Source organism: Natrix helvetica (genome assembly GCF_964273705.1).
Source record: "Natrix helvetica genome assembly, chromosome: 6".
Taxonomy (NCBI): Eukaryota; Metazoa; Chordata; class Lepidosauria; order Squamata; family Natricidae; genus Natrix; species Natrix helvetica.
Genome location: NC_138553.1, coordinates 17,537,891 through 17,561,716, shown reverse-complemented (window position 1 = coordinate 17,561,716; position 23,826 = coordinate 17,537,891). Strand labels below are relative to the sequence as shown.

The following is a 23,826-nucleotide window of genomic DNA, read 5'->3' as shown; positions in this document are numbered from 1 at the left end:
TTTTTGCAAAAAGGCCATTTTTGCAAAAAACAGATCATTTTTGTCAATTTTTGCCCCCCCCTCACCCCCCCAGCCCTAGGAGCACTTCGCAGGCCTCTCAAACTCTCTGCATGCCGTTTTTAACAAAAAAACAGGGAGTGCAGAGGGTTTGAGAGGCCTGCAGAGTGCAAAAACTTTTTTTTAATTTACCTCTTCAAAATCTTGGTGCGTCTTATACTCCAATGCATCTTATAGTCAAAAAATATGGTAGGTGTTGGGGACTGAGGGGACAGAGTGAGGGTCAAACAATTCCTTAGTGACTGGGGGATAGGCTGATGGACTGCCCAAAGTTGGAAAATAAGAGAGAGGAGGAGAGGAAAGAGGGAGAGGACAGAACAAGGTGCAAAACAGAGTGGATGGAGGGAGAAAAATTGGAGATTGAATTTATGCAAGCATGCAGATCAGTTGACCATTCTTAGTCAGGGAGGGAAAAGTGAAGTTCACCCATGGTTTCCCTGGAAGAAAAAAGATCAAAACCCGGACAGAGGACATCTCCATGCCAGAAGGAGGAGGAGAACACCTTGAGAGAGGTTCTTTCCACAACGGAGAAGCAGTAGGTGCTTGCTGACCAGGTCCAGAAGAAAGTGTGCTGAGCACAGTAAATCCAGCCCGGTCTTTTCTTTTCACTCTTGATAACCCTAGAAAGGGGGAGGAAGCAGGAGTGCTAGAAGGGGATTTTTCTCTGGAAAGGAAACAGAAGGAAACCTGACTCCAGGCGAAGATTAGGATTGTGTTGTATGCACCTTGTTGTAAAAAAAACTTCTGTAATAACTTTATTGTAAATAGTAAAAAAAGCAGGTTTTCTGTGTCAATTGCCAACATTGCAAAGCAAAATACACCTCACCAGTTCAAAAAGAACCTGATCACATGTGACGCTTAAGACAAAACTCCCTTTTTCTTGTGCCTTCCTGGAAAAGCAAAAAAAAAAAAAAAAAGGGAAAATTGGTTGGAAGGTATTTCTGGTTCCTATTCAGGGATACATTCGCCTCTATCTATTTATATTCTCTCTTGGATCCTGAACTGGTTTAGAAAATAGTTAAAGACAGGTAGATTACCTGTATAAGAAATAATCCTAGTATATAATTTTAAAAATTGTGTGTAAAATATAATAAAGCCCCAGACACCATGGCAATCATGCTGGAAATCTTGCTCCATGATAGGCATTTCCCGAGCTTATTTATCAAGATGTCATTATTATTTTTCTGGACGCCACCCACCACCCATGATAACACTGATTTATATTGTGGGAGTATATTATAATTCTTCCTAACATTTTCAACAGTGTCAACAAGCCTTCCATGCTCCTTTTCGTTGCAATGCGAAGAGTCACAATCAACCACATGCTGTAAAAATGTGCTGAATTGAAAAAAAAAAACTACAGATCAACTCGAATGTATGTTTAATAAGGAAGAAGGAGAATGGCTGTCTATCCAGTAATGCTGCAGTTGTAAAAATTCTCCCCCTGCAGCCATAACTCAAATAGCTAACATATTTCCAAACGCCTTACATGATTTATGTGCAACAAGTGAGCGAGCACAACGGGAGAAGCAGTGAAATCGGGCGACATTCCCAAGGTCTTGTTCCCCTTTCCCAAATGAAAAAGAGCATGTACAATACTCAGAAATAGTCAGGCCTAAAGAACCAAGAACCACACGTGAAGTTACTTCTGAGTAGCTGTTCGCCTACGAAACAGAAATCTTGCCAGCCTAAAGCAACTTATCTGCATAATTATTAGATGTATCTTTGAATTGCTACGGAGAGGCAGCCCACTTTTAGCCCTCTTTCTGACAATCAGACTGCAGGAGATAACCAGGCTGAACCCGAGGTAGGGGTCAAACGTGTCATCAGTGTATGAGTCCCTCTGTGTCCACAATAGCAATAAGTCCAGCCCACCTTGAATTCCTTTCTTAACTTCTGCTAATTTCCCTTGACCGTTAGTAGCTCAGATTCTTGTAGTGAGCTTAAGCTTGCAATAAATCTTCATGCTCATTTGAACTGCCTAAATCTCTAGGTTTCCCCAGCGCTTGACATAAACCTTCAAAATTCCACTGTCTCTTCACCCTCTTGGAAAGAGCCCCTCTCTCCTGCAATTCCAGATTTTCCTCCAGAGGTGGGATGCTACCAGTTCGCACCGATTCAGACAAACCAGCAGTGGAAATGATGACTGGGTCGTCGAACCGGTAGGGACGGCAGGCTCATCACGCCCCCGAACTGGTTCCCTGGTCGCTGTGGCACGTTTTTTTGACATTTTTAATGTTCTATGCATGTGCAGACCTATTTAAAGGCAGCTGCGCATGTGAGCGGAGCGCACACAAATCGTGCGTGTACCGAACCAGCAGTAACTCCGGCAGAAACCCACCCGTTTCCATCACATCAATAATTTGAGCTCACTAGGACACAACCTTCATTGATACTGTTTTTGTTTTCAACCTTTTACATGTCACATGTTCACATGCCACAATCGGCGCTTAGCTTATTGAACAACTCACGGTTGGCTGGCTCCATACAAAATGCTGATCCATAAGGTGTTATTTCTAAAACACAATTACAGAATTACCAAAATCACACAACATGCTAAACTCAAAGCAACTGCAATGATGGCTAAAAGTGTTGCATGAAGCACTTAGAATATTTTTCATAGCCAATATTCCATGGCTAATCAACTAGATTTAGTCAACTCCTGAATTATTCTCCCAAAGGAAAATATACTGCAGAAAAATGCACTATAGTTGAACTGGGAATGCTGTTGCTAAGCAACATGGTTGTAAAAGCAAAAAAAAAACATGTGTCTGTACCAAATTATGATAGCACTTCCCGTTGCAGTCATTAAGCAATTCAGTGCTGCTCATTAAAGGCAATGTCACATGACTACAACTTGCAACTTTTTAATGACTTTTTTGACTTTGCTTGGTAGAAGCCAGCAATGAAGGTTGCAAATGCCAATCATATGATGGTGGAATGCCGCAACTGTCATAATTGGAATTGTGGGCCAGTTGGCAAGCATCCAAATCACAATCACGTCACCCCAAGAATGCTGCAACAACTGTAATTTTGAGAACCAGCAGTAAGTTTCCTTGTTCAGCGCCATTACAGCTTTGGTTGCTGAATAAGCAGTCAGGCACAAAGCAAGAACTACTTGTAACTCTCTGAGTAAGCTATAATTTCCAATAATCGTTTGTAAATCAGTGAGATAACAATCCTTACCATTTTTTAAAAGTTCTTATTAATTAAAATACAATATTTTCTGATCTTTCCATGGACCTTAATAAATACCATAATAAATACCATAAATATCAGTTCTACCATGACTAATCTCCTTTTGCTACTAGATATATATTTTATCTCTATGGGTTGGCAGAATCTTTAATATTCATACACTGGATTAATAATAAAAGGCTCACGTCTACTAGCACATACTAAAATTCTGAAGTGTGCATTTTTTTAAAATCAATTTCTCTTTCAACCTGATAAAATTGATCAAATGCATTTTTATCTTACAAGCATCTTTCTTGATTTATTACAAACCAGCAGTTTGTCAAAATATCCCTTAATTCAGCCACATTAATTGCAAATTCCACAGTATTTGCCTGTTTGGTTAGGGATGGTTTAGTTTAAGAGGTAAATTATCTCACTTAGCTTACAGTTCTGCACAAGCTAAATCAACTATTATGATTTGTTCAACAAATCAAGATTTGTACAAACTGCACAAACTTCATCCAACATAACCCACTAACCATACAAGCTACAGACTAAAACTGATGTTTAACAATTACTAAGAAGAGATTTTAGGGAAGCACTTTCTAGCACAATGAAATTTAGCAATTCTATAAAGTGCCTTTGAAAGAAAATTATTTTCCAACATCTAAAAATAGATATTTTTGTTCTACATTTTTGTTCTACATACAATTCTACAATCTTATTTTACAATTACTTCCCTCCTATATTAGCTAGGAGTTTTTCATAACAGTTATAAATCAACTGAAGCACAGCTGATTAGTCTTAATTTTCACTGCCTCAGTTTTTTATAGGCAGTCCTCAATTTACAACCCCAACTGAGTCCAAAATTTCTGTTGCTAAGACATTTAAGTGAGTCTTGTCCCATTTTACAACCTTCCTTGCCACAATTAAATGAATCATTGCAGTTGTTAAGTTTAACATGTTTGTCAAATGAACCTGGCTTTCCCATTGACTTTGTCAGGAGGTTGCAAAAGGTAAACATATGCCCCCTGCACTGCAACCCCTCATAAATATATGCCAATTGCCAAACATCTGAATTTTGGTCACACGACGATGGGATGCTGCAACGGTCATAAGTGTCAAAAACGGTCATAAGTCACTTTTTCATTCCATTGCAACTTCAAATGGTCACTAAAGGAATGGTTATAATTCAAAGACTACCTGTATAAGCCTGTCCTATTCTCTGTGATAAATGTGATAAACATTTTAGGTAAATGTTGGGAACTTAGAACCAACCTAAGCAGTTTCCAACTTTCAGCTTTCTTGCATAGGTTCACTCTCTGCAAGTTTGATGGGACACACCTGTTAAAGTTGGCACAGAAATAAATCCTTATTTCTTTAAGAACAACTGAGACCAGGGAGATGGATGAGTGGGTTATGCATCCTTATTTTCAACTGGCCCTGATCAGTGTTATTTAAATTGGGAGTAAGTTGGGCAAAGCCTGAAGGTAATGGAGCAATTTGCTTGCTTGTAATTTGTACCTGCTCATTTGTGAGTTGATGATCCAGTTTGGGACTGCTGTTGCTGCTAAGACACCTGTGTAAAACAACAGAGCCTGGTTTTTGGTTTGTGGGGGATAAGGTATTATTCCAAATCCGGAAAAAGGATAAGCAGGTCAAGTAATTTAAGGAACATTGGTTTAGGTTACCATTAGTTTGATCACCAAAGTGTAGAAGTTTTTTAAAACTTTCAACAGCATTCCTTACTAAGAAAGGTAAATCCCACAGAATCAGAGAAAAATGTTTTTGAGATGACAAGTATAGGAAGAATCTCATATAACAGATCGCACCGGAGAGCCATTTTAACCTATGATTAAAATAAAATGTGGTGGCACTGTAGAAACTAAAATACTAATCCTATCCATATAACTTTCAAAGGTCCCAATCCATTTCGTCAAAAGTACACACTGATCCAGAGAGATGATTCTGTGTTCTATGTACTCCTAGGTCTTATTAAGCAGAGTGAAAGGCGGACAACAGGTGCCAAACAAATCTCACAGTAATGTATAAAAAAAAATACTGAGCCACGAGGAAGTCTTAAGAAAGAATATTTTTGTTGTTTAAACTACATTACTTGCCAAGATCGTCATCTTTCAAAAGGCCTCTCCCACTGATGCCAGCTGGCAGGTTGATCCAAATGGGGCAGATCAAGTCGAAGGAAGCAGCAGCCTGGCAATTAGTACCCTTCGTTTTATTGCTTGAAGTACAGCAAAACACACACACACACACACACACATTTAAACAAGTTTGACCGTCACCTTTTGCTACGACTTCAGCAAAACGCACCTGTTGCCTAACAACGCCAGAACGATCCTCACCCGAAGTGCAAACAAATCCCTGCGTGTTTTTCGGTGCAGCTCCTTTAACGCCTCTTATGTAAGCGCCCCCATTCCATCCCTACTAACAATACTTCGCTTGGTCTTTAAAACTACGGCGGAACTTATCCTCGGAGTTGCTACAAGGAGGCTCTCGCTCCAACTGTTCGCAGACGCTCAAAAGGGAGAGGGGGTGAAAGGAGGAGGAAAGAGACTTCGTTGGCACTTCGCCCCGGGCGCTTTTTCCTCTTCGGCGACTTTTTTCTTTCTTATCGCGACCTTAAACCCTGCCAAGTGCGGGGCAGAGCTCCGACGGAGCGAAGGGGAAAAGGGAAGACCTGGCGGAGAGCCAGCGGGAAAGCCGGGGAAGGTACCTGCTGCTGGCGCCGCCGCCTGTCCCGCTTCCCTCGAGGGCGCCGCGGGGGATTGAAGGCGTGAAGCGGCGGCGGGGCTCTGGAAGACGAAGGCCGAGCTGTGCAAGCTGGGGCTGGATTTCCTGCGGATGGCCATCCGCCTGAAATTGATGCTTTCGGCCCCGTTCATCTTGCCTTCTCTCCCCGACGAAGCCCACGCAGAAACTCCCCTTTGCTCAGCGCCTACTCGGACCGCATCCTACCGGCGCCCAACAACGCGCGCTTGCCCGGCTGACTGAGCTCGATTTAACCTCCCCCCACCCACCTCCCAGCGCTCGCGGACGGCTCTTTGCCCCGCCTGGCGTCGGTCAACCGCGAAGTCTCCTTGCGCCGAACGACTTTACCCTAGAGAGAGCGAAAGAGACTCCGCCCTCCTCGCCGAGGGGGAGGCCTCGGAGTTCCCGCCTGTGCCAAAGGTAGGCGCGTACCTGGCTGGGTTTACCTGCGCGCATGCTCTGAGCCTTCCGGAGAGTTGTTCCCTCAGGCGCTTTTTCAGGAGGCAACTGAACTTACTTTTGTTTTTATTTTTGAAGACGTTTCGCTTCTCATCCAAGAAGCTTCTCCAGCTCTGACAGGATAATGGGGAATGGAAGGATTTTTTTTTTGAGGTTTTTCTTTTTTTATTGCAATTTTTTAAACATATATTTATGATCAAAGTGTTGTCCGGATCTTTTCTTGTACGTTTGTTTTGTTTTTGTTTTATTGGATTTATACGCCGCCCTTCTCCCAAAGGACTCAGGGCGATGTACAGCATTAAAAAACACATATTACAAAAGTTAAAAGGAAATTAGAAACAATCCAAAAAACAAACACAATTAATATAACACTAACATTTTAAAAAATAGATAAAATTAACAGCCCAGGCCGGCTTGTACATCCTGTCATATCCATAATCCATTTTACATATCTCTGTTTCCAATTTAAGCCATATTATTCTCTTTCCATATTTTTTTAATCTTAAAACTTATGATGTTCTTAATACATAAACAATATCATTAATTGCCCTTAATTTCTAATCTCTTACAATAACATCAACTCCATCACTAAATATGTTTCTCAAATTCCCCATCACACTCTTTAATATTTCATCTTCTTCTCTTAATTTAAATTGTCTTCAAAGTTAAACCAAATTGCCATTTCACATTTCATCTGCTGGTCTGTTTTGCTGTAAGCAACATACATCATCAAATCCAATTTTTACATTAAAAAACATTTGACTTAATTATCCACAATTAATAATGCTGGTATAAATCCCTTACATCTTAATTAACTACCCACTATTAATAATATTAATACAATTCCCTTTAATCTACTAATATATACCTTATTTCCCTGGAATGGAAGGATTTCTATTGACTGAGAATCTCATTTCATTTCATTTTAATTTCTTTAGTTTGTCAAACGTAAAAGATAATAGGCATTAAGTATAAACATAAATATGAACACAGTAAATTGGTACAAATAAATGGAGACAGTAGGACAGGGACAGTAGGCACGCTGGTGTGCTTATGCACGCCCCTTACAGACCTTTTAGTCTCTACAGATTTTTAGCTATACAATTTGGGATTTGAATGGTTTGGGAGTAGGAATGGATTTGTAGGGGGGAAAGTTGCAGACTACATGAACCAGCAGCACTACTCAGGTGACCCTGAGGACACAGATAAGCCTCCAAGTACTTCAAGGACCCTCTAAAACATGCAAATGACCAGCTGTCTGCAAGGAGTATAAATCCTTCCATTCCCTATTATCCTGTCAGAGCTGAAGAAGCTTCTTGGATGAGAAGTGAAACGTCTTCAAAAGAAAAAACAGAACGTCCAGTTGCCTCTTGAAAAAACACCTTTGGGACAACCATCACCTGGATGACCGAGAATCTCTACAGACTTCTTAGGGGATCTCAGTTTGGCATGGGAGAGGTGGGTCGAAGCCGGCCCCGCTGCTTCCCCGCCTCAATTTAGGAAAGTTTTGCTCGGCTTTGCTCCCCTCCATCTGTTGATTTGCACAGAGTTTATTCCTTTGACAGGTGACCACAACTGAGCCCCAAATTTTTGTTGCCAAGTTAAATGAATTTTGCCCCATTTAAAGACCTTTCTGGTCAAAGTTGTTAAGTAAAGCGCTGCAATGGTTAAGTTAATAACACGGTGGGTTAAGGGAATCTGGATTTCCCATTGGCTTTGCTTGTCACAAGGTTGCAAAAGGGGATCCGGGGACCCCCTAAGAGCCTGCAACCGTCGTAAATATGAACCAGTTGCCAAGCACCTGAATTTTAATCATGGGAGCAGGATGCTGCAATGGTCATAAGTGTGAAAAACGGTCATAAGTCTGTTTTTTCAGGGCTGTTGTACCTTTGAATAGTCACTAAATGAATTGTTGTAAGTATAGTATAGCTTTTACTGTCATTGTACATCATGTATACAAGAAATTGGTTTTAGCCTCACAGATACAATCCATGGCAAAAAAATACAAACAACATAAATAGTATAAAGAATAATCCCTATGCAAGTAATGGGGAGGGGGAGGGCTACCTGTACTTTAGCTAAATGTGTCATTGGAACACAGCTTTTAAATTCAATAGAAGTCATCAGCTCTAAGAAAGGCTGACCTTTATTGGGAAGTTGTGCAAGGAGATTACTGGTTAAGTATTTAATATGGTTAGGTATTTACTTTATCCTGTTTGAGGGAGGAGCAGTATAAACTTACTGACGGGGATTTTCTGCCTCGGTTCACACTTGGTCCTATTTTTTTAAAAAAAGTGTAATGGGGTTGAGTTGCACAGATAGGAATTAAGGAGTTAATTTGTAGTCTTAAACCCACTTTCAGTTTAGGCAAAGCCACAGATAGTTCTTGAATTGGCAAAAGCTGTGCACTTTTATGTTAAGCCATGATAGTTTAATGTTGGTTTATCAACTTATCTACAATTAGCTGTGCTGATAAAATGTACCAAACTATAAGTTACAGAAGTCCTGGCATTTCCTTGGCAAGGTTTTTCCAACAGTGGTTTGCCATTGCTTTCTAAATAGGGCTGAGAGAAAGTGACTGGCCCAAGGTCACCCAAATGGCTTTGTATCTAAGGTAGAACTAGAACTCACAAGTCTCCCGGTTTCTAGCCTGATGCCTTTCACAAAACTGGCTCTCTCGCTTTCTTCTAGACCAGAGGTGTCAAACATTTCATTGAGGGCCGCATCAGGGTTGTGTTTGACTTTGGGGGGCGGGGCGGGGGGGCATGGTGGGTGTGGCCAGCTCGATGTCACTCATGTCAGCGGTGCCTGTGGCAGCCCAAGCACTCTGCCAGTGAAAATGGGCTCATGAGCTCTGTTTTTGCCTGTGACGGCCTCCTGCAACCCTCTGCCAAAGAAAATGGAGCTGGGGGTGGGGGGCATGTGTGGCCCTTGTGAGCTCTGTTTCCGGCTGTGACGGCCTCCTGCAACCCTCTGACAGCGAAAATGGATCTTCCCGAGCTCCATTTTCACTGGCAGAAGCACCGCAGCTCAGTCCTTCACTGTTTCCAAGGTGATCTAAGCACCCTGCGGGCCGGATCTGGCCCCCAGGCCTTGAGTTTGACAACCCTGTTCTAGACCCCACAGTAGTATATCCCCCATTTTTTCCTTCAACCCTTCCCAGCCCGATCTTGTCCAAGTGTCACAAAGGCCCAGAGAAAGGGAGGCCTGATTGATGTAAAGCCCAAGTCATGTAAAAACTTGCTGTGTTGCTCAAATCCACCAGCTGAGGCAAAACAAAAGAGTGAGGAAAAGATAAATCATAATGATCATATAGATCAGTGTTTCCCAACCTTAGCAACTTTAAGATGTATGGACTTCAACTACCAGAATTCCCCACTAAGTATGTATCAAGGTTATCTTAAAGTTGCTGAAGTTGAGAAACACTGATACAGATGGTGAGAATTCTAGCCAAATCAATTAGTACAATACACTTTGGTTGGTTGGTTTTCTTGTGCAAAACACACAATTTCATAAGTCAGTGGTGGATTGCATGCGGTTCGCCCCAGTACGGGCATACCAGATCCTGCCCGGAGCACCGGGTACCGTTCTGGTACAGTGCTCCGGAGCGCCCACGCGTCCACCTGAGCTCCGTACCTGTGCTTAAAGCCTTTGGCGCTTCTGTGCATGCGCATGATGCGTACGGCACCTGCACGACGCTCCGCCAAGCAGCTGGAGCATTGTGGAGGCTTGTGGAAGCATTGTAGGCAAGTATAACGCATGCGTGCACCGCACACGTCCATGTGGGTGACGCCGGGGCTGTTCCAACCGTACCGGTTGTAACGGAATCCGGAACCCACCATTGAGTCAACTCAGTATATTTCATGAGTTGCAGGGAAACTTTAGTTAGAATCAAATCCGTTGTCCATGCATGTCTTGTTCTATAGATAGGGAGATTTGACCCATACCTTTATAAATATTGCCAAAATTATGGCAGGGATATTTAGGGGTCTTATGGAAATGACTTAAGCTGTAATTTTTCAACAGCAATACAGTATTATTTGTACTCAGAAATTAATAAATGTATTATTGAATGTCCTTAGAATGATGAATATTACTTCTTTAGACTTAATCTCTATGGACAATCATAACTATGGACAATATTTTGGAAATGTCACATTAATATCAGTTTAATTTCATCTATTCCTTCAGCCTAATTATTACATCTTAGATTGGCTAATTATATTCAGTAAGCCATGGTTAAAGTAAGCCATGGCTTAGCACAGTATGTAAACCCAGCAACTTGTTTTCTTTCTGTCTGAATTGGAAGATGTAACTAATAAGGAATGCAGTTTCAAAAAGATTTCACATATCAAAGTAGTCCTCGACTTACAATAATTAATTTAACGACCCTTCAATGTTACAACGGCACTGAAAAAGGTGACTTTTGATAGTTTTTCACACTATGATTGTTGCAGCATCTCCATGTTCAAATGATCAAAAGTCAGATGCTTGTCAACTGATTCATATTTATGACGGTTGCCGTATCCCAGAAACATGCGATCCCCCTTTACAGCCTTCTGACAAGCTAAGTCAATGAGGAAACCAGATTCCTTTAACAACCGTGTTACTAATGTAGCAACTGTAATATCTCACTTAACAACTGTGGCAAGAAAGGTTGTAAAATGAAGTGAGCAAAGCTCACTTAACAAATGTCTCACTTAGCAACAGAAATGTTGGGCTCAAGTATGGTCGTAAGATAAGGACTACCTTTATTAGCAGAGCTACACCTCTGTGTCATTGCCAAGAAGAAAACATTTATAATGGAACGGAAATATTGGGATAAAGAATCAATGTCATAAAAGTTTTGTAAAAGTTATTTATAAAACAGTAAACCAAAATTAAATCTGTAAATCAGTAAACCAAATTTATTCAATCTGGCACTGGCCAAAACAGGAAAACCACATGACAATTACATATGCATCCTAGGATAAATTCTCGCCCTAGTAGAACAGCTATTGCATGATAGCTATAAATATCTTTTTGCTGAGTTTGTGGTGCGTCTCATTGATTTTTCCATTCTAGGGCTGTCTCTGATTTCCTACTCGGGAAGTGACATTTCAAAAGCCAAAATGGTAATTAAGCAAAATTCCTAGACTGTTGGTCTCTATGCTTTCTAATAGTCCTTGAGTCTTTAATTCTAATTAGCAGAATATTTTATGTTTACATATTTGTTTACTGAATTTATACTCTGCTTTTCTATCATTGTGATTCCAAAGTAGCTTACAACAATGGACGTATGCAATTAAAAAGATGCAGATATGTTTGATAAACATAATATGCACACAGTCAATATTCTAAAGCAGTGGCCGCCAGCCCTTGCATGAGTGGTGGGCCGGCATGCATACAACTCAACTTGTGTGAATGGTGGGCCAGCGCATGCGCACCAAGTGCCCATTGGCCCACCGCTCGTGCAAATTGTGCTGTGTGCACACATGTGCTTCAGCCAGCCCAACTGCACAGCCCAATTCCGAACAGGCCTTGGCCCAGTAGTGGACCGCAGTCTGGGAGTTGTGGACATGTTCTATGTTCTATGTTCTACACAGCATGGAATTTTTACTGAGTTTATAAATGCATTGAAGAGATAATGAAGAGAATGTTCATTAGAAGAATTTCAGAAGTTGCCTCATAAATTGGAGAAATCAATTCTAACTCTGAAGCTTAAGAACATGATTAGGGGATGGGTTACATTTTTTTAAAAAATTAGGATATTTATTAGAATAGTACTAGCAATAACATGTTGTCTACTGTCCCGTCGCATTTTTACAGCACTCTCTGAGTGGTTTACAATGTCGGCATTATTTGCATATTTCCCCCAACAATCAGAGTCCTTATTTTACCTTCTTCCGAAAGTTGGAAAGCTGAGTTAATTTTGCGCTTCCTCAGGATTGAAGCAGTGTTTACATGAAATATGCACTTAATGACTGCGCCACCAGGATTATTGCTAGCATTCTAATAATGCTAATAGTAACCTTGAGTGATCAACCTGTTAAACTTTTGTGGGACATACCCAAATAAGGAATAATAATTCATTTTCCCAATCCTGGTCTCACAGCTTTCCCCTCCCACCCCCCTTTATTGCCCTCTTCTTATTTTAAACAATAGATGATCAGATTTAGCGGGATTCTGTATTCACAAATTCTTGTTTAGAACTTGTTCCTTGCCTGAAATATTTGGTATAATATTAATACTTATTATATGAGATTCATAATATTCATATTTTCCACTTCCGGTTCTCCAGAACCTGTCAGAACCTGCTGAATTTCACCCTCGATTGAACACAATGATTTGTTCTACTCAAATAATTCGGTTTTCTGGAATCCATGATACATCGATCCATAGCTAACCTAATATATTATCTGGGCTATTTTATTTTTCTGTTTCCATCCCATTCTGCTCCTTTTAAATGCAAATCTACAATCTTGTGACATAAAATAAGCCATATACTCAATAATCTGAAATATTGTGAATTAAAGTACTCATCAAAGTACTTTTTTTTATTTGTAAGGTTCTAAATGGCCTTATGAATGGCAAGTATCCATCACCATCACTCTCATATAATGTCACCAGCAGGCAGGGTCCCAGAAATATTTACCTTGGAAGAATCTTCTCAGTTTTTGCAGATTCAGCAGGAATTCTCTGCCCTTGGAGGTGTGACCTGCCTTGTCAGCAGTTCACCAATTACTGATGATATAGAGTCAGTTTTTCACTCCAACCCTTTTGATACGTACGGTCTCAGTGATTTTGAATGGGTGCAGTTTAACATTTTAATGTCTTGCTTTATATGTCCATATTTTTTTTAATCTCCGTTGATTGCTCTGTAATTCACCAATTAAGAATATATGAGGGCCCAGGTTATTGGGGAGCAATATGCTGACTCTGTAAACCATTTACCATGTTTCCCCAAAAATGACAGGGTCTTATTTTCTTTTGACCCCCAAAATAAGCACTTGGCCTTATTTTCGGGGAAGTCTTATTATTTTTGAGGTGCAGGAGGCGGCGAGCATGGTCACCTCATGGCTACTGCTATGTTGTAATATTTTTGGGGAGGGCTTATTTTAGTGCATGTGCTCGAAAGCCCAATTAGGCTTATTATCCGAGGACTTCTTATTTTCAGGGAAACGGGGCAGATAGGGCTGTGAAGTGGTATATAAGTCTGAGTGCTATTGCTATTGCTATAGCGACAGTAATAAAATGGGGTTAGAGCTGGATTCTGCCAATTGCTCTTTCCAATTGACCAGATTAAGAAGAGATTAAAATTCAACGGCTCTGCTGAAGTCTTGCCTTTCAGTGAAAAACAATACCCCCCCCCCCCATTTTCTCCTACACAAGAAAAAGGAGATTCCTTGCAAGAGGAACCTGCATTACATGAGCTCAGGAGAAGATGAGATGTTTGTCTAAACAACATTCAGGCTATGCTTAATCTGTCTACATCAGGATTAAGGATTAACTGTGTTATTTTGATTGTGGCTTGATCTGGACTGCCTATCAACTGAAAAATCCAGCAATTAAATATATGCCATATATATATTTCTCGATACATATCTAAAATAGAATTAATGAGATTTGCAAATATTAGCTGGTGACATATTGCAAATATATTGTGAATTCTGATGTTGCATGGATTTTTGCATGGTTGTTCCTTCCCTTTCTTCGTCGGCAGAGAGCTAGTTCATGAATATGTAGAAACTCATTAAAGCAGGGACAGCACAGTTCAGTGAACAAAAGATGGCCCATTTATTTAGTGGGATAATTATGCATTACATCATAATTTTAATTGGACATAATGATGTAAGTAAGAATCATATATAAGCTCCTAATTTAATTTATTCTGTTCTGGAGTGTCTTAATTTCCAACCGTTCAAGCTGAATTATATCAAACATGTACAAGCATATGACTGCCTCTCAGAACAATTCATCTAGGATTGTCTAGAGATATAAAGACTAGAATGGAAGAGGGTTTAACATGGTAATTATTCAGAGGTTTCATAAGCACATGGTTCTGGAATTGAGAATTAGTCAATATACTTTCCTTAAAACCAGTGGTTGCAACACAAGAATTCCTAACATTCAGTCTTTAAATCATTGAGCACATCTATTGTCTTCACCATCTAGAAATAATCATTCAACCTCAAAATTTTATAACAGTTTCAGTTCCGTTTAGAAATAGCCAACCTTTACAGCAGGCAGATGTAAGTATACAATCATGTTTAACACAAACTTCACCAGCATTTCAAAACCATTTGGAATATAACACAATACATTTTTTTTCTGGTTGATTAGTTAAGGAAACATTCATGCAAAGGGAAACGTTCAGAGATTACAAAAGTCACAAAACATCAGGATTTAAAGTATTTTGAACAAAGGATCAGATGAATTAATCCTTTAACAGTCAAACCAAAAGGTTTGAAACGCAAGATCCAAAACTAGTGAGGTGCACTTGTATTTATTCAGAGATATGGTACACAAAGCCGTATCCATGAATAAAATTGTAAAAGCTAGATTATTTTTATTTCTCCCCTCACCAAACTCACATAGCTGGTTAGCAGAATTATTCCACTTGTATCAAACACTTGTGACAAATTTCAAAACAGTTTTAATAATGAAGTCAAAGTGTCAACAAAACAAATTCTTTATGCTGCAAAATATAAAAATTGCCACTGCTGTTTTTTTTTTTTTTAGTGCATAATAGTGGAAAGGAAAGGAGTCCTGTGGACTTCACTCCGTTAGTCATAACTGACCACAGGGGTTGGGACTCAACTCCATTTCAAGGGCTGTTGACCCAGTGCTGTCCAAAGACATTTCTATGGTCATGTGGCCAGCATGACGTTGCAGAGCATTATTTCCTCCCCACCAAAGTGGTACCTATTTACCTACTCGCATTTGCATGCTTTCGAACTGCTAGGTAGGCAGGAGCTAGGCGAAGATGGGAGCTCACCCCATCGTACGATGCTCACATCTTGAACTTGGGCTGTTGGCTTTCCAGCTGACAAGCTCAGTGTCCTAACTGCTGAGTCATCGCACCGCCCATAATAATGAGCAGCAGGTATATTTTCAGTTAAAGATGCTCTCTGAAAAACAAGGCCCCTATACATCCAGAGTCTTATAGCAAATTAACATAACAATCACAATAATATACATCCCCCCCCCTTTCTATGTTGTCAGTTATCACCATGTTGCCTTCAAATTTGAGAGAGGATTTTCAAGAGCTGTAGAAGGGAAATTAAAATAGATGAAAGTCTTAGGTAATATGGCTCTTGACGAAGTTATACTGGCCTTGCATTTCCAATATGAAGGAACAGGGAAAGAGGAATCTTCATGAAATAAAAATCCTCTAGCTTTATTATAGATGATTGAAAAGGGTACATGAAATTATGTCATGCAAGCTTTTTATTATATTGCATATTCAGATGCATTCTGCCCTGGGGCCAATGCAATTAATTGCTTTTTAAAATTTTATACACAGGATTATTTTTTAAAATGCCAGAAATTTTCTGAATACTCTGTCTCATGTAGCTTTAACAGATAGAAAACTGGAGAAAAAGCTGAAGAACACAATGTGATTTTTAAGAAAAGATATAAGGAGGGAAATCACTGTGCTTTTAATGTAGCATCTCAGCACTTGGAACATTAAAGCAAATATTTCATAAAGAAGGAAAAATAATTTAAAATGGAACAGCTGTACAAATCATGAAATAAAAGAACCAGTTTCAGAATCATATGTAACTTTGTTAGAGATTAGATAACAACTTGAGGCTTTATTGGCTTTACTGATAAAAGGATGATATTAGACCCTAACAATAAAAGATTCACTCTTCTCCAGTTGTGCAGTTAGGTTTAGTCCTATGTTATTAATTCCAGTAAAATTTAATTAAGCAAAAAAAGGTTGAGTAGAGTATAATCGTGTTTGGAAAATATTCCCTTTTGGACTTTTTCATTGCTAAAAGGTTCCTTCCAAAGAATGAATAACTATGATTTATTTTATTTTTTACTAAAAGGCCTTCTGAATACCATTATTTTCCTTGTAATATTCTGTTATTTTTCTCATTTAGTTTGAGGAATTTTTAGATCTTGAGTTTTGAGCAATTCATCACTTGACATAATAGTAAAAATCTGGATGTTTCTTTTTTTTTAAATACACAAATTCACCACTGCTACAGACAGGAAAAAAAGTGAAGCTGTGCAAAAATCCACATCTTACTTGTGAAGATTGATGTTGGATGTTTCATGTCCAGCTAAGCCAATTTAAATGTGTGCACATATGTGCAAAATACATAGCAGATTCTCTTCCCCTCATCACTCTTCCTATTGTGAATGTACTGTGTATTTCTTTCTCATCTGTTTTTAGATTTAAATGGGGAAATGCATGCTTGTCTGTGTCTGGACTAGACCCATACTGATATTCAAATGTTTAAAATTATCCACCAAAATTTAAAAAAGAAAGGCTTGGGAGACATGGCTGACTATACTGTATATTCCAGTATTTTGAATACTCTGGACATTTCATGAAGATAATAGAGGAGGTGTTTCCAGCTATGAAGTATAACCTATATTTTAAAAAAGAACCTGAAATTTTAGCACAGTTACTCAGGTATGAGCCCACAATCTGTACAGCAGTAAGTGAAATTTATGTCCAAGCAATTCCTTTTTTTTTTAACTTTTCAGCACAACTTTTCTAGAAGTCAGCATTCATAGGACTACAGCCTGAAATTACTTAATTACATTTTTTTTTGCAAAATTAGTACCAAAAATGGCAAGAATGAGATTTGCCACTGTAGCATAGCATATGTTGTAAAACCTGTAAAGTCACAGCTCAGTTACACAGACAGTTTGATCTAACAGATATTCTGAGGTATACATTAGGTCAGTTGAAACCATTTGTTAGTAGAATACAAATCAAAGTGAAGGTATGATCCAATTATTTCTAAGCACTTTTAAGGCCTTTTGATTTCACTGGCTAAGAAATCATGTGCTTCTCTCTTGCAAAACAATATGCATAAATTAATTTGCATTATCCACAAGCAAAACCACTGCAAAAAATCTCCCTAGGACTCTCTTCATTGTACACCAGTATTAGCTGCAAGTTCTGCTCCTGGATGGAGATCCCACCAGTTCAAAAACAACATTGCTGAGTTTAGGATGACTGTTAAAGTGAGATGAATGGTTGAAGTTCCTGGCACTCTTGAGGAACCCTCAATTCAAACAGAAACACTTGCGTGATGGCTAACAGTCAATGTAACCCAATGTAAAGTTGGCAACAGTAACCCTAGGAGCTGCTGAAATATTCCCTTGCTAGATATGAATATGAAGTGAAGCATTGAAATGTTCAGTATAGCACAAGATAAACAACGTGGAAACACATTAAACGAGAGCCATTAGCTCCTACGGTTCTAGCAACAGTGCTATATATGATTTGGACTGTCACATAGAGGTCATTTAAACTCAATGTATTTCCATCTAGTCAATTCCCTACCACACTGTCACTAGGACACTGGTGGCTGCTTTCAAGTTTGTGGATTTCATTGGTAACTTAAACCACTGTCTCTTGGCAAAATGTCAACTGCTCCACATTACATCAATTGCTGATTAGGCTTGTCCTGTTTTTAGCACCTTGTTTTTCAATGATATTTATTATTAGGCACAAAGATGACCACTTAAACTTCATGATTTCCTTGGCTGAGGATTCCACCCCCCTCTTCCTTCTTTCCTCTTTTTTTTTGGTATTTATTCCAAGAAGGAGCATTTTCTTTCATATTTGGGGGGGGGGGGGATGATGTCAAGTTATTCCAGCTGATCTGATATCTTTCAGAATGGATAATTTCCCCAGGCGCCTTACTTATTTCTGTCTTGTAATTCATATAATCACTGCAGAGATGGAACCAAGGGACCTGGATCTACTCAGCTCTTCCTTATTATAATGCATTAAGGCTATCTGACTCAGAATAAGAATTCCACTAACAGGAGAAATTGGTTAACAATATAACTGAGGGAGCCAGCAGAAAGCCCAAAATAATAACTTGAAATCTTGCAAGTAAGCCATCTTGCTTCTGAACATTGTGCAAAATAATGTCATTATCCTTCATTTTCTTTCATACCCAGCATTTCTCAAATGTAATGGGAAAATTCTTGAACAAAGAATGCCAAGCAATGCAGGAACAACCTGTGCACCCTGACCTGAGTTATTTGTTATGGAATGGGCTAGAATAAAAAAAACTGCTGACAGTTTAGATCAGGGGTGTCCAAACTTGGCAACTTTAAGACTTGTGGACTTCAACTCCCAGAATTCCCCAACCAGCAAACTTGGCAACTTTAAGACTTGTGGACTTCAACTCCCAGAATTCCCCAGCCAGCTGGCTGGGGAATTCTGGGAGTTGAAGTCCACAAGTCTTAAAGTTGCCAAGTTTGGACACCCCTGGTTTAGACAATCCCTTAAAGCAAGAACCCAAACCTATGTTCTTCAATCCAAGATACCAATCCCACTTCCTTTGCTTAATATTCCCCACCAAATGCACTAATTTTGATCATCTGGTATCCCACCGCCACTTGGTTTTACCAAAGGAAGGCCCTAGTCTGATAATACTGGATTTGGGAGTAAAGTGAGAAGTATCCTGCATTTTTTTCAATTATCATAAAATACTTTACGTTTACTTCAAGTTCATTTGAATTTTTTTTTTGTCTGGATACCAAACAGTAAAACTGGAAAAAAAAGCACCGAGTCATTAGCTTGCCCAGAAAAAAAAGGAAAAGATCCATAAAACAAAATGATACCCTGAAACACAAAAATAAGCACAAGGAAACAATTATGCATATATTATTCAATAAAACCCTTTTTCAGGCTTAATCAGGTTGAAGGTAAAAGGAACCAGCAGCTAATAAAGTATTGTATAAAACAACTGTGTAAACAATACCAGTGCAGCAGAGATCTGTAGTACCAGTCAAAAGACACAGTTCAGAGAAAATGAGGCATACCAGAATTCTCTTGAAATCAATGCAATTGAAGTGCTTCATTGTGTGCCTATTTATTTTGAAGCAATTTTGGCACACCCAACTTCCTCTGCAACCCCCCCCACACACACACATTCATTTCAATGTATCTTCTACAATGTTGTGCAATAAAACAAACAAAACACCAGACTGCATTTTGCCCAAGGCGAGCTATCTCCAAATAAAAAATATATACATTTTAAAATAAAAATGAAAACAAATCCTAACTGAACAAAACCCAACAAAAAACCCAACAAAAACAAATCTCAATGTAAATTATTTTTTTTAAAAAAGTGGAACAACCCATCCACACATCATTTCTAATAACCATACTTTTTGATGCAAATATGTCAGGAAAAAAATATATAAAATGACATTGAAACCACAGAAAGAAATATGGAGTCAGTAGCTTTGAGCTGAATGGGCAAAATAAGACTGGTAGCATACTTTCTTTGCTTTTATTCGGTAGGAGTCTAGGTTCCCGGCACATTAGTAGTCCTAGCCAAACAACTGGAAGGAACAGGTTTGACTTCCATTGTGTAGTTTTGATCAGATGATGCAGACAGAGGAACCTTGAAGATTTTTCAGCAGTCTGGGCACTGTGCTTTAAAGCGCTTCCACATGCCTTCCTTTGTTAAGACTGTAGATGGTATCTGGACTCAGCAGCAGCAACAAGGCAGTCATGCTTGGTAACTGTTCCTTTGCTGTAAGAACTCCAATTCAGTCCATGTGGTGAGATTTCCCCCAAAATCTTAGGTTGCATATGAAGCACGATGTTAAGGAGGAGGCTTAAGTAGACAGCTGACAGGAGGGGTATATTGAGAGCTGGAATGTGGCTGTTCTTCTGGAAGAGCTACATCAGGACTGGAATGAGAAAGTAACTATTTAAAATACACGTCAAAGTAAGAAAGGTGCAAAGAAGAAAACGTTTTTCATGGAGACAGGTGATGCTCTGCACCTTCCCAGTATTTTAATTATTCTGCATATATCTATTATTCTTAAATTATATGTAACCATATGTGCACATAAAAGACAAATCAGTGCCATATTTACAATGAAACCAGAAAAAAATATTTGTTGTAAACTTAATTTAAACCATCTTAGGATAGATGGGAGGGTTGACTTAACTCAGGGGTGTCAAACTGGTGGCCCACGGCCGGATGCGTTTTATGTGAAGGCCATGCCCACCCCAGCTCCACGAATGGGGGAAACATTGCAAAACATCACATGGCGGCAATATGATACAGCGGGTTTGATATCACTTAGCCCAAACATTCAAAATTACTTGTTTGTAAATAAGCTTTTTTATTACTGTTGCTGTTCTAAGAATTCCAAGGAGCATCAAGAATTTTGAAATCTGTTATCAATATATTGCAACCAAGAATCATTTGCCAAAAATTATGAAGTGGCAATAGCTTTATTTGAAACACCTGATGACATATAGATTTTGGCCGGAAATCTTCAGATCCTACTCTACCCTAAAAGACTTAACATGTTCTTCACTAAAAAATAAAGCTGTAACATTTTCATTTTTAGAGGCAATTAAAACACTTTAAATTGGTACAATGGAAATGGAAATGAAATGTCTGCTTCAGATCTGTATGTTATACTTCTATGCATTTTAAATTATTTGCATTATTTTGGATTTATTGGGCACAGCTTTTCAGAAAGACATTTATAGGTGCAGTGGTATCTTCTGGAAGCAAATTAAGTCACATATTAATTTTGTTCTGCAAAGCTCACTGATTTCTAAGACTAATTTTATAATTCTGAATTGTGTATCAATAGATTAGGAACTAGCAGGATTGCAGAAATAGATAATTTATTACTACAAAACTGTCTTCACTACAAAGTTGAAATGAAACAAATTGTCAATTATTAATCCAGTGATCTGACAAACTCTTTTATATTTCAACAAGCATTTTGCCACCAGGGCTTCTATTAAGAGCATTTCTGGAGTGTAGACTGTATGTCTGAGTTTAAATACTTAATTTCTTTTTTTCTATTACAGAAAAACATAAAAATGTTAATATATCTGAAGTATTATATAGTATACTTTTGTGGACTATTTTCTCCCTCCTTTGTCTTTAATACAAATACATAGATCTATTGCAGCAAAACTTACTTCAAGGAAATCTAACCATTTGAAAGACCAGTTGACATCATGGATCACACCATTTTAAGACTCAGGTGAACAAACCACAGGCTGCATGTGACCCTTGTTTCTTCCCAAGGTGAGACCCCTGCCCATTCTTTTTCTATGATTAGCCCATCACTGGAGGATGGGAATAGATTGCTGCTTTTGAGTAGCTAATATCACTAGCAGTCTGGAGCAAGCTCCCACTGATTTAATATTTTTAAAGCACAAACATAACAATTAGCAGAGCTAAAATTATCATGCTATAAAGTTGCAAGCTTAAAGGAATAGAGAAAAAATTTAAAATGCATTAGCGTAACAATTTGCTTTTGTCCAAATGATGAAAGGATGATCTAATGGCAATTTAAAATCAACCGGATGAAGATAAAAATTTAGGATAGTTATCAAGAACAACATAACCAATTAACAATTTTACAGTGTAAAATAAAACTCTTTTCAAAATGCATCTTCCAATTTTTCCCCCCAGCGTTCATTTTTGTTCCATAACAACCACGTGATGTGCAGAAATATGGTTTTCTCAAATACAGATATACAGTGTTAAAGGATGGAATTACAGTGATGAAATGTCTGCCAATATTTAATATTTTACTGGGTGAGTGACTCCAGAGCAATTAGCCATCTTGACCAACAACTGAAAGAGGCTCCACCCAGTCCTTATTGAAGCAAAAGTTCTTTTTGAAGGAACATAGTCTTCTTTCAGTAGGTCATATCATATCATATATCCAAGATAGGCCAAAGAATCTATTTTGTAGTTCCTTACAATATTTTGAACAAATATCTTGAAATAATAAACATAACAGCTAAAAAGCTGCATACAACCAGACACCATATAAATACAATATATAGAACAGCCCATTGCATACATTCTGGAGAGAGAGAAATTTCCTGAGGTTGGGCTCCATCATGAGTCTAAAAACTTGGAAGAATAAATCTTTGGTCTGGTGACTGACTCAGATTAGATTCTATATAACCGCTAAGATTCTGGAAGTTTAATTATGAAATACAATCATATAGTTCCGTGATGGCGAACCTATGGCATGCGTGTCACAGGTGGTACACGGAGCCATATCTGAGGGCATATGAGGCGTTGCCCTACGTCAGCTCCAGCACACATGCATACGCTGGCCAGCTGATTTTCAGCCTTCCGGAGGGCGGTGGGAGGAAAACCTCCGGAGCCTGTGGATGGTGAAAAACAGGCCCAACGGGCCTAGCGGAAGTTCGGAAACAAACTTCCGGTAGGCCCATTGAGTCGTTTTTCCTCTCCCCAGGCTTCAAGAGGCTTTCCTGAAGCCTAGGGAGAGAGAGAAACAGCCCAACTGGCCTACCAGAAGTCCGGAGGCTTCAGTGAGGTCTACGCGCATGCGTGGGGTGGGGGGAGCACTGGGGGTTGTGCGCACATGCACTGGGGGAGGGCATTGCATTATGGGTGTGGGCATGCCCTTTTGGCACCCAAGTAGAAAAACATTCACCATCACTGATATTGCAATTGTGCAGATAAAAATATAAAACACTTGCCAATCAATAGGATGTCTTACAATCTACTGTTTTGAAATTCTCAAATGAGACTGCAGTTCAGTGTCATGCTGGAGATCTATCAGTTAGATAAAGGGCCATGTAAATTCCTTTGATAAATGAGTACATTTTTGAAGCAGCAATATTGTCCAGGTTTGGAGCAATAAACTTCCCTGAGCATTCATGCAAAATTGCAGAAAATAGCTCATGCTAGAAAGTCACATTTCAAAGCAAAATAATCCTTTGAAGTATTCTAGAATTTTACATGTATGAGAAATTCATGGGGGGAAAAATCAGGTTAAGGACAGATGGTAGTGGAGAAAATCTAATTACATGGTCTTCAAGAGTCAACAACTTAATGGACTATAATCAATCAATTCTATATTATATAAGCATGGAAATAGAGTCACTATCCATAAAGTATCTCCTATCCCATCGTTAAACAAGAACATTGCACAAAACAATCTGACTCATTATAAAAGATAAGGAAAGGAACGCATTCCCAATTCCCTTCAAGGATTATGATGGAACCCTCTTTATCTTGGAAAAGAATCAAGTATTTCTAAAGAAGATTTCCAACTCATTAAGTAGAGCGGGTACACAAAATATATCATTTTCACTGCATCTTTGAAAACAAGTTCATTAAAGTGAGTAAGCAATAAAATGTTTAACTA

General features: G+C 38.9%; 2 protein-coding genes across 8 annotated transcripts in view; both read right to left on the bottom strand.

Annotated features, from left to right (window-relative positions):
- FGD4 (FYVE, RhoGEF and PH domain containing 4) overlaps positions 1-6,334 on the bottom strand; it is a 141,881-nt gene extending 135,547 nt beyond the window's left edge. The window contains exon 1 of the mRNA XM_081957391.1: positions 5,966-6,334. Within this exon, the coding sequence (XP_081813517.1) occupies positions 5,966-6,134 (169 nt within the window). The 5' untranslated portion in view covers positions 6,135-6,334. The remainder of the gene's footprint in view (positions 1-5,965) is intronic.
- A 7,882-nt stretch (positions 6,335-14,216) lies between these two features.
- BICD1 (BICD cargo adaptor 1) overlaps positions 14,217-23,826 on the bottom strand; it is a gene marked incomplete at its 5' end in the record, with an annotated part of 125,424 nt that continues 115,814 nt past the window's right edge. For all 7 annotated transcript variants that reach the window (XM_081957882.1, XM_081957883.1, XM_081957884.1 and 4 more), the window contains 2 exons: positions 14,217-18,711; positions 18,907-20,346. In XM_081957882.1, the coding sequence (XP_081814008.1) occupies positions 20,259-20,346 (88 nt within the window). In that variant the 3' untranslated portion in view covers positions 14,217-18,711; positions 18,907-20,258. The remainder of the gene's footprint in view (positions 18,712-18,906; positions 20,347-23,826) is intronic.